Source organism: Bos indicus, chromosome 17 (assembly GCF_029378745.1).
Source record: "Bos indicus isolate NIAB-ARS_2022 breed Sahiwal x Tharparkar chromosome 17, NIAB-ARS_B.indTharparkar_mat_pri_1.0, whole genome shotgun sequence".
In the NCBI taxonomy this organism is placed as follows: Eukaryota; Metazoa; Chordata; class Mammalia; order Artiodactyla; family Bovidae; genus Bos; species Bos indicus.
In genome coordinates, this window is record NC_091776.1 from 51,887,670 (window position 1) to 51,901,783 (window position 14,114).

Here is a 14,114-nt window from a genome sequence, read left to right on the forward strand (position 1 = left end):
ATCAATTCTTATTCTGCATTATCTCTGTAAAACCCCTGAAGTCTCTTTGGACTAAAACACAATATGAACCAAAACACACTAACAAACATCATTTATGACTGTGGAATCTACTGGACCAAAATTCAAAGTCTGGAAAAGGATGACAAATTGTTATACTGTTAATATATAGTATCTTTACCTGGAGAATCCCACAGAGGAGCCTGGTGGGCTATATTCCCTGGGGTCGGAAAGAGTCGGATATGACTTAGCGACTGAGCACGCACGCATACTGCTAACGTGGTCCTGGTATTAGCTGCCACTTACCTAAAAATGACTTCGCAACTGCATGCAGAGCTTGAGGAGGCCAGGGCATGAACCAGTCAATACCAGTGTTATTTACCAGACCTTGCAAAGAAAGAGAGATAAAAGAGATGATCTCTCTGCTACTCTGAGACCCACGGGAACATGGATACAGTCTTTGGGACCCAACAAATTGGTGAATGAGATGGACATGTCCAAAAACAACGATCAAAAACCGTTTCTCAGCCTCGGCACTATTGACATTTGACTGGATAATCCTCAGTGATGGGACTGTCTGTGCATTGTGGGGGGTTTGGCAACACCTGGTCTCTATCAGCTAGATACCAATTATACATAGCCCGCCCCACCCAAATTGTGACAACCAAAAATGTCTCCAGGCATTGACAAGTGTCCCCTGGGGAGCAAAACTGCCCCCCACCCACATTCTAGGGATAGGTTCTGCTACTTCCATGAGGATGCCAGAATTTTCCAAATAGAAGGGAGCAGAGAGCTATATTGTGTACATTATGGGCCTCGAGGCTGGGACTATGAGCTTTTCCTCATGTTAGAAAGACATCAGCCAGGACTTCCCTGAAGGTTCAGTGGTTAAGAATCCACCTGCCAATGCAGGGGACGAGGGTTCAATCCCCGGTGGGGGAACTAAGATCCCATATGCCTTGGGGCAACCAAGCCCTCCTGCACCACAACTAAAGAAACCCATTCACTGCCACAAAGACACAGCACAGTCAAAATAAATCAATAATAAAAACTTTTTTGAAAATTTAAAGTAAAAAAAGAAGGGCACCAGCCATCCATCTGCAACACAAGAGCTGGTTGGCGATTGTTGAGTGGTGGCTCCAGGCTCATCCTACATGGCAGGACTCAACTTTCAACCTAATGACCATGTCATGGGTCACTTGGCTGGTGGAACCGTGGAACCTCAGGATGCATGTCACTCCCTCACCCAAAGCATGTGCCCTACTGAAGGGGAAGAAAGGATTCGCAGGCTCTGCTCCCGGGCACCTGGGAAATTTCTGCAGCGGGTCCTCAGGGTGTCCCCCACCGGCGACATGCCCAGGACGATGTGCAGGTTGTTGGCACTCTTGTTCACGAAGTACTGCCACACGGACTCCTTGGCCGGGCCTGTCCCTTGCTTCAAAGCCTCTGGCCCAATCTGACTGAGGATAGACTCCTTTTCCTCGTCTGGGAAAAGCGCGGGTACGATGCCTAGAAAACAAAGGCCAGCATTTTGTTCAGTCTCAGGTTATTTCTCGAGGCACTGAAATGGCAGGAGCACAGTCCATGGGGTCGCAAAGAGCCAGACATGACTGAGCAGCTGAACATACACTGTGTCACCAAAGAGCAGTCACTGCTGAGTCTGAAGAGCAGGGCTTGGGTCCCGGCTCTGAGACCCAAGGCTCACTCACCGTGTATGAAAATCCCTTTGGACCTCAGTCTCCTCATCCATGAAATGGAAATAACAAATGCCTGCTACTTACCTGGGTGGGTTAATGTGAGCATCAGAGCTGGAGTTCTCAACATCAGAGCAGGAGTTCTCAAGGGGACAATTTTGCCCTCCCTAAGAGATATCCCCAAGAGACAAAAGATGATGCTGTGAAAGTGCTGCATTCAATATGCCAGCAAATTTGGAAAACTCAGCAGTGGCCACAGGACTGGAAAAGGTCAGTTTTCATTCCAATCCCTAAGAAAGGCAATGCCAAAGAATGTTCAAACTACCGCACAATTGCACTCATCTCACATGCTAGCAAAGTAATGCTCAAAATTCTCCAAGCCAGGCTTCAACAGTATGTGAACCGTGAACTCCCAGATGTTCAAGCTGGATTTAGAAAAGGCAGAGGAACCAGAGATCAAATTGCCAACATCTGCTGGATCATCGAAAAAGCAAGAGAGTTTCAGAAAAACGTCTACTTTTGTTTTATTAACTACATCAAAGCCTTTGACTGTGTGGATCACAACAAACTGGAAAATTCTTCAAGAGATGGGAATACCAGGCCACCTGACCTGCCTCCTGAGAAATCTATATGCAGGTCAGGAAGCAACAGTTAGAACTGGACATGGAACAACAGACTGGTTCCAAAACAGAAAAGGAGTACATTAAAGCTGTATATTGTCACCCTGCTTATTTAACTTATATGCAGAGTACATTATGCAAAATGCTAGGCTGGATGAAACATAAGCTGGAATCAAGATTGCCAGGAGAAATATCAATAACCTCAGATATGCAGATGACACCACCCTTATGGGAGAAAATGAAGAAGAACTAAAGAGTCTCTTGATGAAAGTGAAAGAAAATAGTAAAAAGTTGGCTTAAAACTCAACATTCAGAAAACTAAGATCATGGCATCTGGTCCCATCACTTCGTGGCAAATAGATGGGGAAACAATGGAAACAGTGACAGACTTTATTTTGGGGGGCTCCAAAAGCACTGCAGATGGTGACTGCAGCCATGAAATTAAAAGACGCTTACTCCTTGGAAGAAAAGCTATGACCAACCTATATTAAAAGTAGCATGTTAAAAAGCAGAGACATTATTTTGCCAACAAAGGTCTGTCTAGTCAAAGCTATGGTTTTTCCAGTAGTCATGTATGGATGTGAGAGTTGGACTATAAAGAAAGCTGAGTGCCTAAGAATTGATGCTTTTGAACTGTGCTGTTGGAGAAGACTCTTGAGAGTCACTTAGACTGCAAGGAAATCCAACCAGTCAATCCTAAAGGAAATCAGTCCTGAATATTCATGAGGACTGGTACTGAAGCTGAAACTCCAATATTTTGGCCACCTGAAGCGAAGAGGTGACTCATTGGAAAAAACCCTGATGCTGGGAAAGATTGAAGGAGGAAGGAGAAGGGGAGACAGAGGATGAGACGGTTGGAGGGCATCACTGACTTAACAGACATGAGTTTGGGTAAACTCTGGGAGTTGGTGACGGACAGGGAAGACTGGTGTGCTGCAGTCCACAGAGTTGCAAAGAGCGATTGAATGACTGAGCTACTGAACTTAACTCAAGAGATATCTGGCAATGTCTGGAGACATTTTGGTTGTCCAATGTGTGTGTGTGTGTGTGTGTGTGTGTGTGTGTGTGTGTGTGTGTGTTGGGGATGGTACTAGTGTCATCTAGTGAGTAGAGGCCAGGGATGCTGCTAACATCCCATAATACCCAGAACAGCCTCCACAACAAAGAATAGAATTATTCCCGCTCCTAATGTCATTCATGTCAAGGATGAGATGCAAAGTCTTCATGATGCAGCAAAGCAAAAGGGCTTCAGACCTATTTGACCTGAATCATATGGGGTACAGACCCCTGGGGACCCCACCCAGTCTCCAAGGAAAATATACCCCGAGCCCTGCAATGGGGTTTACAGATAAGAGAATAGGTCTGATATTCACATCCCAATTACAAGTTTGTGACCCACGCACGGAAAGTCTGCTGCCAACCCAAGGACACGTGTGCTAAATGCCACATAAATAGCCGGGATGGTAAGACGCCCAGGCATTCAGGAGACAGGAGACTGCCAGAGGAGGGAGACCAGCAAGGCCCTAGAGCTAAAACCTGGGGCAAGGTTTCCTTGGTGCCGGACTGGAAAGTGGAGGTCTGCTCTTTGTGTCCCTGGCCCCGGTCCACTCCCCTCTTTCTAGTCCGAGGTTCCTCTTTTCCTTTGGTGATTCACTTCACATTCTTTCTGAGTCTGGATGTGGTTTGAGGGTGGCTCTGACACTACCCCAGGCATGATCAATCAGCATCCTGCATCACCCACCATAGACACTGGACCCTCAGCCTGGGATGCACCTGCTGGCTCCTACCCACCTGTGAGAGCTTGAATAATACCTCCTGTGTAGGTAGGAAGTGCGCTTAAGAGGTAACGCTTATCAGACAGCCTCCGCTGAAAGCTGAGCCGCAGAGACCAGCAAACCCCATGTGAGACCAGCGTCCCGGTACCTGAGGTGAGCATGTTGTTGACGAGCTCCAGGAAACCCTCCTCGGCCACGTGGGCATCCGTGAACAGGAAGATCATCATCTTGTTCTCAATGCCAAGTTTCAGGTAAAGGTTCTTCAGGTCGTCCCGGAAGTTGTTCTCAGAGTAGCCCCGGCTCAGGAGGATCTCAAACACCTGCGGACATGGAGCACAGCATCCCCGTGAGACCACTGGCCCAAGGGAGGGTCTCCACGTAAGTGCAGAGCGAGAGGGCGGCTCCCAGCTGAGCCACCATCAAAGAGGAACCAGGACCACAGAACCGGATGACTGGGGACATTGTCACAGAATACGGTTGAGTGAGAAAGACGGGACACAGAAAACTGACACTCCTTTTTGTCGAACAAACCACAGTGGATGTTCTGTGCAGGCGTGCACGTGGGCGAGGTGAGTGTGTGCAGGGAACAAGGCTCCTGCAGATGGATTATGAATAGGGCAGAAAAAAGGGGAGTGGGGGCAGTGAAAAGGACAGCCTCCGTCATTAAAAACGAGTAATTGGATGGGACTTCCCTGGCAGTCCAGTGGTTAGGACACCGTGCTTCCACTGCAGGGGCCACGGGTTCGATCCCTGGTCGGGGAACTAAGATCCCGCAAGTCATGTGATGTGGCAGAAAAGAGTCATTTGAATTATAGGGAAGGAGATAAGGCAGAGATGGGCCACGCAACAGAGGAAATGGGTGTGGGTACAGACTCCCCATGGACAGAGGAGCCTGGCGGGCTACAGTCCATGGGGTCACAAGAGTCGGACACAACGTAGCAACTAAGCCACCACCATAGTCACCGTGAGCTCATTTAAAATGAGATAAATTGTGAGAAGATGTGTAAAGAAAAAAGACTGAAGAAGAAGCAATTTTTAAAATATTAAATTCAAAAATCCTCTGACACACAAAATAGATATAAATGGAAATAGGACACATACATAAAGCTAAGTCTTTTCTGTTCAAGCATTTCCTCCAGCTCAGATGTGTAGAAGTTTAACTGTGAGCAGTCGTTTTAAAACAGCTCAGATTTATGGTAGCAGAGAAACCCTTCATTTCCTCTCTCCTCTCCACCTCTATTCACACACACACACAAACATACACACACAAAGCCTCTTTCACACTCAGCCAGTCATGCACATTCATAGCCACACATGCTCACATGGTAACTCCCACACTCAACACACTTTTATGTTTATGGGCACACACATAGTTTGTCACACACTTTCACAGTCATAGTCACTCACACACATTCTCACACACACAATTACACAAACTTGCATGTCCAAACTTGCACACAGTCTCACACACAGTCACACACACAAACTCAGGGCAATTTGGATGCCCTTCAGCCAAATGTAATCTGGCCCGGCACAGCCATAAATAAATAGACAAGACTCTCAATTCTTTTAAAGAGTAATACAATAAATAAATAAATAAAGAGTAATAAACCACATACAATGAATAATAGAATGCCACCACACCCACCACCCATATTTAACATTTGCTAAAAACCCAAAACTCATATATTTTCTTCAAACCTATTTTTAACAAAGCTATGGATAAAATTAAAAGTCCTTTACTTCTCCCCTGGTCCTCCATCCCCAGGCCCCCCAGTTTTTTGGCCCTGCTTCGAGGCAAGTGGGATCTCAGTTTTCTACCAGGGATCACATCCGTGCCCCTGCAGTAAAGGATCCAAGTCCTAAACACCGGACCACCAGGCAAGTCCCTTGGCCCTTTTTACTCCCACTTCAAGGAGGCACACTCCACCACGAATTCGCCTTTCTAATGTGAACTCTAGAGTCATGGGTCAAAAACCTTTTAAAAACATATACCCTTGAATCCTCTAACTTCCCAATTTCAAAAAAAAAAAATGATCATAAAAACAGAGCAAAACAATAGGCAAAAACAGAGGCATCGAGGATAACGCAAGACCCAAGTTACGAACAGAATCAGATACCAAAGAACTAAGGAGGGTGTGTGGGGAGGGTGAGCAGTGGAGTTGACGCTTCTTCAAAACTGAGTCTCACTGCAGGATGCACGTCTCACAGTGATGGACCAGGCTGGCAAGTTACGTGTGGGCACTGCAGGACTATCTGTAAGAGTCTCAGGGTGGTGTAGAGACACGGGGCCCCACTCACACAGTGCTGGAGGGATGTCAAATGGTGCAGCCCCTTGGGCAAACAATCTGGCAGTTTCTCAGATGGATCAACAGAGAATTACCCTACGACCCAGCAACTCCACTCCTAGCATCCACCCAAGACAAATGAAAATATATGTCCCTGCAGAATCCTGTACATGAATGTTTATACCAGCATAATTCATAGTAGTCAAAAGATGGAAGTAATCCAAATGACTGTCAATGAATGAATGGATAACTGAAACGTGGTCTACCATACAATGGAACGTGATTCAGCCACATAAGGAATGAAACACTTACACGGGGACGACGTTTGGAAACATTATGCTAAGTGCAAGAAGGCGTCACAAAAGACCACAGGCTTTGAGATCCTATTGTATGAAAAGCCCAGAATAGGAAAGTCAAGAGAGAAAGAAAGATTAATGATGTCTTAAGGCTGAGGGGCTGGAAGAACAGGAAGATACGGAGCTTGGGATTTCTTCTTTGGATGAAGAAAATGTTCTGAAATTGAATGTGATGGTTTCACAACCTTCTGAACATAAAAAATTATTGAATTGTATACCTTAAGTGGATGAATTGTACGATTTAGATATTGTATCTCAATAAAAATATTTTTTTGTTGTTTCTGTTTAATTGTTTTTTGAAGATTCTAAGAATGGCTCAGAACTTTGGATGGTGGTTGTATTGAAACAACAGCACATCAATGACCATGAACACTGGGTCCATGGAGGTTTTGGCTAAGATCCCCTCTACACGAGTACACATCACACATTATGCATCACAGGACTTGCTCATGTTTGACTCTCGAACTTGATTTGACATATTCTACATTCCAAAAACAATACAATAGTTAGATGCTTCAAATATTCAGTTAAAATAATATCGATTCCCCCCTCCCAGAAAAAACCATTTGATATTCTGAAAAAGCATCATGTTATGATCTGTAATACATTGTTCGAATTTTTGCAGGAACTACTAACTGCAGAAATTGGCATAGCAAAGCCATTTTCTAGCAGGGAGTTTGGCTCACCTCGTAGCCAGCTGTGAAGGCAGCCAACCTGGCCAGAGACTGCTTCCCAGAGCCCCCAACCCCAACCAGCAGGGCGTGGCCTCGGTCCATTCGAATGATGCGGTGCACACGGGTCAGATGCTCCAGAGCATCGTCAAAGAGAACCAAGTTCATTTTGGTGTTGCTTTCATTATACTCTTCAAGGATTTCCTGAATTTTAGACCAAAAATAAAATTTTTTTAAGGACCACTGACTTTTAAGAGACAGACTCTCTCTTCTGTGCAGGAGAGATTAAAAATGGAGGAGAGACTGTTTTGAATGTCAATAGTGGTTGAAATGAGTAAATCATTTGGGTTCACAAGACTAACTTTCACAAACAAGATTTCAATCTGCGGGACATCCCAGGCATCCAGTGGGTAAGACGCTGAGCTTCCAATGCAGGGGTCATGAGTTCGATCCCTGGTCAGGGAACTAAGAACCCTCATGCTGCACGGCATGGCCAAAATAAACTGACTAAATTAAATAAAATTTAAAAAGATTTCGATCTGCTGGTCTGTGATCAGCCAGCAGTAAGCCAAAGATGACCACAAGGCTTGCCTTATGAATTAAGATGAAAATGAACATTAGGGAATCAGATGAGGGGTTCCCAAAGTTGGGTGTGCACCAGAACCCTGGCACCCTCCATGGGTTTGATGAAGGGAAACGTATGAAGATGGGTCCCAGGGGTCTGAATGAATAAATTCATCAGGTCATTGACATGCACCACAGGACGTGGACACCACTGGGTCAGACACAAGCCCACATTCCCAAGTTACAGACAGGCACGTCGTTCTCCCCAGCTCCACCTCCTGGGCACCCATGTAATACAATCCTGGGAGAGGTGAGCCCCGTCCGCACCTGGAACAAAGCCTTGGCTGCCTCATAATCCTGAATATCTTCATAAATGCGTGCTTCCTCTTCATGCAGAGCTGTCCGGAAGTCTCCAAACAGGATGGGGTCCCTCATCACCACCTCCACATCATCGTTAAAATGTGCCGTGACCAAGATTCTTATGTGCTCCTGGACCTTACAACACAAGATCACTTCAGGACCCAAACTCCCACCACGCATGTGCTAAGACTTATCAGAAAAAGAGCATAGGCTAGGATTATCTGAAGTCATTTGCATTTGATTTTTTTCCCCTTTGCTGCTAAGTACTTAACAATTCACCCTCCTTTATCTATTGACTTCCATTGTTAGTCTCTATTTTTCTGTAAAGTCCCATATAAAAAAATACATTAAAAAAATGTTGTGTTTTTGTTTTGTACTTTTTCATTTCACCCAGAGACAAATTTTGTAGTTAGAGTTTTGCTTTTTGTTTGTTTGTTTTGAGTTCTGGGTGGTTTTTGTTTGTTTGTCTTTTGCATTTGCTGGTACATTTTCAATGTACTGACCAGCTCCTTGTCTGTTTCATTGATCAACCGGTCATGGAAGACTCTCAGACACTCATTCCTCCAGACTCTCACCATCTGGGTCACCGTCTGGAATCTACAGGATGGAAGGGGCAAAATTAGCCACAAAGTTATCTAGAGAAGAGCAGGCTGGATGCTACTATTTTCAGATGACTATACAGGGTGCAGAAAAGGACATATCTATAGTCTCCCCCCTCAACCCAGTTCCATATTAATTGAAACTTAATGACGTGAAGTGAAGTGAAAGTCACTCAGTGTCCGACTCTTTGCAACCCCACAGACTATAAAGTCCATGAAATTCTTCAGGCTAGAAAACTGGAGTGGGTAGCCTTTCCCTTCTCCAGGGGATCTTCCCAACCCAGGGACCAAACCCAGGTCTCCCGCATTGCAGGCAGATTCTTTACCAGCTGAGCCACAAGAGAAGCCCAAGAATACTGGAGTGGGTGGCCTATCCCTTCTCCAGGGGATCCTCCCAACCCAGAGATTGAACTGGAGTCTCCTGCATTGCAGGTGGATTCTTTACCATCTAAGCTATCAGGGAAGCCTGAAACTTAATGGACACTAACAATTTAAATGTAAAGACTATAATGTTGTCATTTATAGCTCCTCCTGCTGCAGAGAAAAAAAAAAAGAACATTATCTACAAGTGATGTAAATGACATGAGAACTTAATGGGACTCCTCCTCACTGGAATTTATTAATTTAACATCAGCTGCAGAGCCACTGGCAGCTCCTTTTTCTAAGAACCAGCTCCACCTGACCCCAATTCTGGGTCTTTCTCTGGTTTCTGGCAAAGAGGCCTCACTCCACCCATAAATACCCAGACCGGCCCCCTCCTGAACTGCCATTCTGAACCTTTCAAGGGCACTGAGAGTCACTGTGGGCATGTGGAAAGTTCCTGATTCATTTTTCAATATTTTGTGGATTCATAATGTAAATCCATAAAATTGGGACATCCCTGAAAATCTACATAGATGAAATATACATTAATGTAAATACACAAATTCATCTAGTTTTCATGAGTAAATTTCTACACCAAGACTTAAATCCCTCTGTCTTCTGTGGTTAACTTCTCCCAAAGACACATAAAATATAACCAGTTGGCAACTGGAAACAATTCAGTTGTATGAATGAAAGACTCCACTGGGCAAACTCCACCTTTAGAACTGAGAACAAAGGTCGGCATAACATCCCCACCTCTGGGTTGAACACACCTGTCCACTTGGCCTCACACCTGCCTCTCTTGGCTTCCCCAGCCTTCAACTCAAGGGCTCAAGAGGCATCAAGTCTTAACCAAGCATTTGACTCTGTTCTTCGTTTAACATAAACAAAAAGACACTGGGTGATTAATTGACACATGGATTCACATCGCATTTCCTGATAGCTCCTCTGTCTTAAAAGAATAGGAGAAGCTATCATACCAATGAGGCATCTTTTAGTAAGATAAGACAAAACTCACCGTTCCGGGTTAGTGAGGACAAGACCGTTATAAACCCGTGAGAGATCTCGAAGGTTAAAGATGTAATGGAACTTGGACGGGGTGGGCGGCAGATCCTGAACAATGTTTTTGTAAAGAGTCAACGTGCAGGATGTCAGCTTGTCACTCACAGCCACGATGCTCTCATGAAACACCTACAGAATGAAAAGACCCGCCCCCCCACACCAAGTGTCTCTCAATGGATGAACGGGGTAAGCAAAATGTGGTCCATCCATTATCATGGAGTATGATTTGGCCAGGAAGAGGAGCAAAACACTGACATAGAATACAATGTAGATGAACCTTGAAGACATCATGCTGAGTGAAAGAAGCCAAACACAGAAGACCACATATTGTATGATTCCACTGATAGGAAGTGTCCAGAATAGGACAATCCATAGAGACAGAGTCCAGATTAGTGGTTGCCAGGGGCTGAAGGACAGAATGGAATAACTGTTTTGGGGGTGATAAAAATATTCTGGAACTAGACAGTGGTGATAGTTGTACAACATTATGAAAGTACTAAGTGTCACTGAACTGTGTATTTTAAAATGGTTTTAATAGCTAGTCTTACATTGCATGAATTTTTCTATAATTTTTAAAACATATTTTATTTATTATCTTACTTATTGGCTGTGCTAGGTCTTTGTTGCTGCACTGGGGCTTTTCCTAGTTTTGGCAAGTGGGGGCGACTGAGCTGCGGTGCTCAGGCTTCCCACTGCAGTAGCTCCCCTCACACACACCCCCCGCCCCCAGTGCTGAGCACAGGCTCCCGGCACGCAGGCCCAGCACTTGAGGCTGACAGGCTTAGCTGCTCCACAGCATATGGGATCCTCCCAGACTAGGGATTGAACCGGTGTCCCCTGCACAGCAGATTCTTAACCATTGGACCAACCACCAGGGAAAACCCATCATCAATTTTTTTGTGAGGAGGTAAGAAAAAAAAAGGAAGGACCAGAGAAACTAATCATCTGATCTGCTTTTGTTTCCCCAGATTTTCACATTAACTGACAAGTCAACATGATATGAAACCAAAGCCCCAAACCAACCCTCCATCTGAGACTGATGTGACTTGCACAGACCTCACAGTTTTGGAAGTGAATGGCTTGTGGTAGGGCATGAACATGCCAGGTGCTCCCTGATCACATCTGGCCTTCCCACACCTTCATCTTTCTTGCCTGGTCCCTCAAGACTTTGAGTGAGCAAGCCTGCTTTAGAAGAGCGATGCCAGGATCAGAGGTCATTATTTAAATGAAGGGGTTCCATTTGTAAAGTGTGAAAATGTTAGTCGCTCAGTCATGTCCGACTCTTTGTGACCCCATGGAATGTAGCCCACCAGGCTCTGTCCATGGGATTCTCCAGGCAAGAATACTGGAATGAGTTGCCATTCCCTTCTCCAGGGGATCTTCCTGACCCAGAGTCTCCTGGATTGCAGGCTGATTCTTTAGGGTCTGAGCCACCAGGGAAGCCCATCTGTAGAGGTCATGTAAATCATGGTGACATAACAGCAGTAACTAGTATCTAATGAGGATCGGTGTGTGCACTCTGTCACACACATTACATGCACTTTCTCCCTTCATTCTTCCAAAACATCAGGGAGGCCGGTACCAGCATTACCTCCCTATTCTGGATGAGGATGGGCATAGGAGAGAGCTCCAGGGACTTGCCCAAGGAGCAGAATGGGTACTGACTCCAGAGCCCACATCCTGTAGTTGCTTCATTGCTGTCACTCAAGGTGGCCTATGTAACTCAGGGCCACACCATGATTTCCGTGGACCCTAGGCACTGATGCCTTCATGGGCCCCTTCCTCCATAAAAATATATTACTTATATATACATTTATATATTCTTTTATTACTTAATTATAATTAAATATATTAGCTTGTATATTTTATGATTAACTTGGTATAAAGATGAATATAATCTAGGCTGGATTAGACTGATTCCTTTCTTCTGATTTTGAGAGAAATTAAAACCTGTTCATGGGCCTCTAAAAGCACCATGGGCTCTAGGCTTTGTGCTTGCTGTGCCAAATGCATACATCATTACCAAGTTTCTACCAACCAGGCCCTCCGGTTTAGACTTCTAATTAAGTCAAGTTACCCACAGCCTAAATGGGAGAAGAATTTGAAAAAGAATAGGACTTCCCTAGGTCATGTACACATTGCTATATTCAAAATGGATAACCAACAAGGACCTGTTGTATAGCACATGGAACTCTACTCCATGTTATGTGGCAGCCTGGATGGGAGGAGGGTTTGGGGAAGAAGGGATACCTGTATATGTATGGCTGAGTCCCTTCCTGTTCATCTGAAACTGCCACAACATTGTTAATCAGCTATAACCCAATACAAACTAAAAGTTAAAAGTTTGAAGGTGATGTATGGAACAGTCTTATGGACTCTGTGGGAGAGGGATAGGGTGGGAAGATTTGGGAGAATGGCATTGAAACATGTAAAATATCATGTATGAAACGAGATGCCAGTCCAGGTTCAATGCACGATACTGGATGCTTGGGGCTAGTGCACTGGGATGACCTAGAGGGATGGTATGGGGAGGGAGGAGGGAGGAGGGTTCAGGATGGGGAGCACATGTATACCTGTGATGGATTCATTTTGATATTTGGCAAAACTAATACAATTATGTAAAGTTTAAAAATAAAATAAAATTAAAAAAAAAAGTTTGAAGGTGAAAAAAAAGAATAGGACTTCCCTGGTGGTCCAATGGTAAAGAATCTGCCTGCCAATGAAGGAATATAGGTTCGATCTCTGGTCCAGGAATATCCCACACACCTCATAGCAGCTGATGAAGCCCATGCACCCTAGGGCCCATGCTCCTCAACAATAGAAGACCCTACTCACTGCAACTAGAGAAAGCCTGCATGCAGTGATGAAAACCCAGCATGGTCAAAAATACATGAGTCAAGAAAATTTTTTTAAAATAAAAGGAAAAAGAAAAAGAATAGATTCGTGTATATGTTTAAAAAAAAAAGTTACCGAGGTGTGGCCTTTGAGGATAGAGGAATAAATTAAGTGCAAAGACTCCTCGGAAGGAAAGGGAATGTTGAAGACACTGAAGAGCGAAGTAAATCTTGGATCGACTTCGTTGCGGCCTCCTCCAGCTTTCCCCATCGCAGCAATAAAGCCGAGGTCACGGATGCTTTTACAGTTCAGCTCCTTCCCCCGGTCATACAAGAAGCCTTTTTCCAAGAGCAGTTTCAGCAGGGCAATTGGCTGCTGTGTGCCATATTCATCCACCTCAATTGTTTTACAGAAAAGGAAGAACAGTGATATTGTAAAGCAGAACCCAGCAACACCTTTGCTGACCATCTCAACTAAATCCCCTGGAGAAGGGAAAGGCTACTCACTCCAGTATTCTGGCCTAGAGAACTCTATGGACTGTATAGTCCCTGGAGTCACAAAGAGTCGGACACGACTGATCGACTTACACTTTCATTTCAGCTAAATCCCATCTCCTTTCACCCTCTCAGAGTGCTCTGGTTTGAGTTTCACTGGGCTTCTCAAAGTTTGCAGTTCTGTATATTCATTTGTAGTTTGTTTTTTTTTTTTTTAAATCTGTGTCCCTCTCTAGATTGTAAACTCCCTGAAGGCAGGAACTACATATATTTTGTTCATCACTTCACAGCACCAGTCCCCATAGGAGATGCTCAATAGATATGTCAATTGGATGGATGGATGGATAAACAAGTGTATGGATGGATGGTTGGATGCATAGATCGATAGATGCATAGATAGATGGGTGTGTGTATGGGTATAAACATGGGTGAATAA

General features: G+C 44.7%; 1 protein-coding gene across 2 annotated transcripts in view; it reads right to left on the bottom strand.

Moving 5' to 3' along the window:
• DNAH10 (dynein axonemal heavy chain 10) overlaps positions 1-14,114 on the bottom strand; it is a 158,453-nt gene that overhangs the window by 48,138 nt on the left and 96,201 nt on the right. For both annotated transcript variants that reach the window (XM_019978021.2, XM_070769393.1), the window contains exons 47-54: positions 13,320-13,580; positions 10,306-10,478; positions 8,829-8,922; positions 8,293-8,460; positions 7,417-7,605; positions 4,235-4,406; positions 1,303-1,506; positions 304-384 (exon numbers count right to left, since the gene is read on the bottom strand). In XM_019978021.2, coding sequence (XP_019833580.2) covers positions 304-384; positions 1,303-1,506; positions 4,235-4,406; positions 7,417-7,605; positions 8,293-8,460; positions 8,829-8,922; positions 10,306-10,478; positions 13,320-13,580 — 1,342 coding nt within the window. The remainder of the gene's footprint in view (positions 1-303; positions 385-1,302; positions 1,507-4,234; positions 4,407-7,416; positions 7,606-8,292; positions 8,461-8,828; positions 8,923-10,305; positions 10,479-13,319; positions 13,581-14,114) is intronic.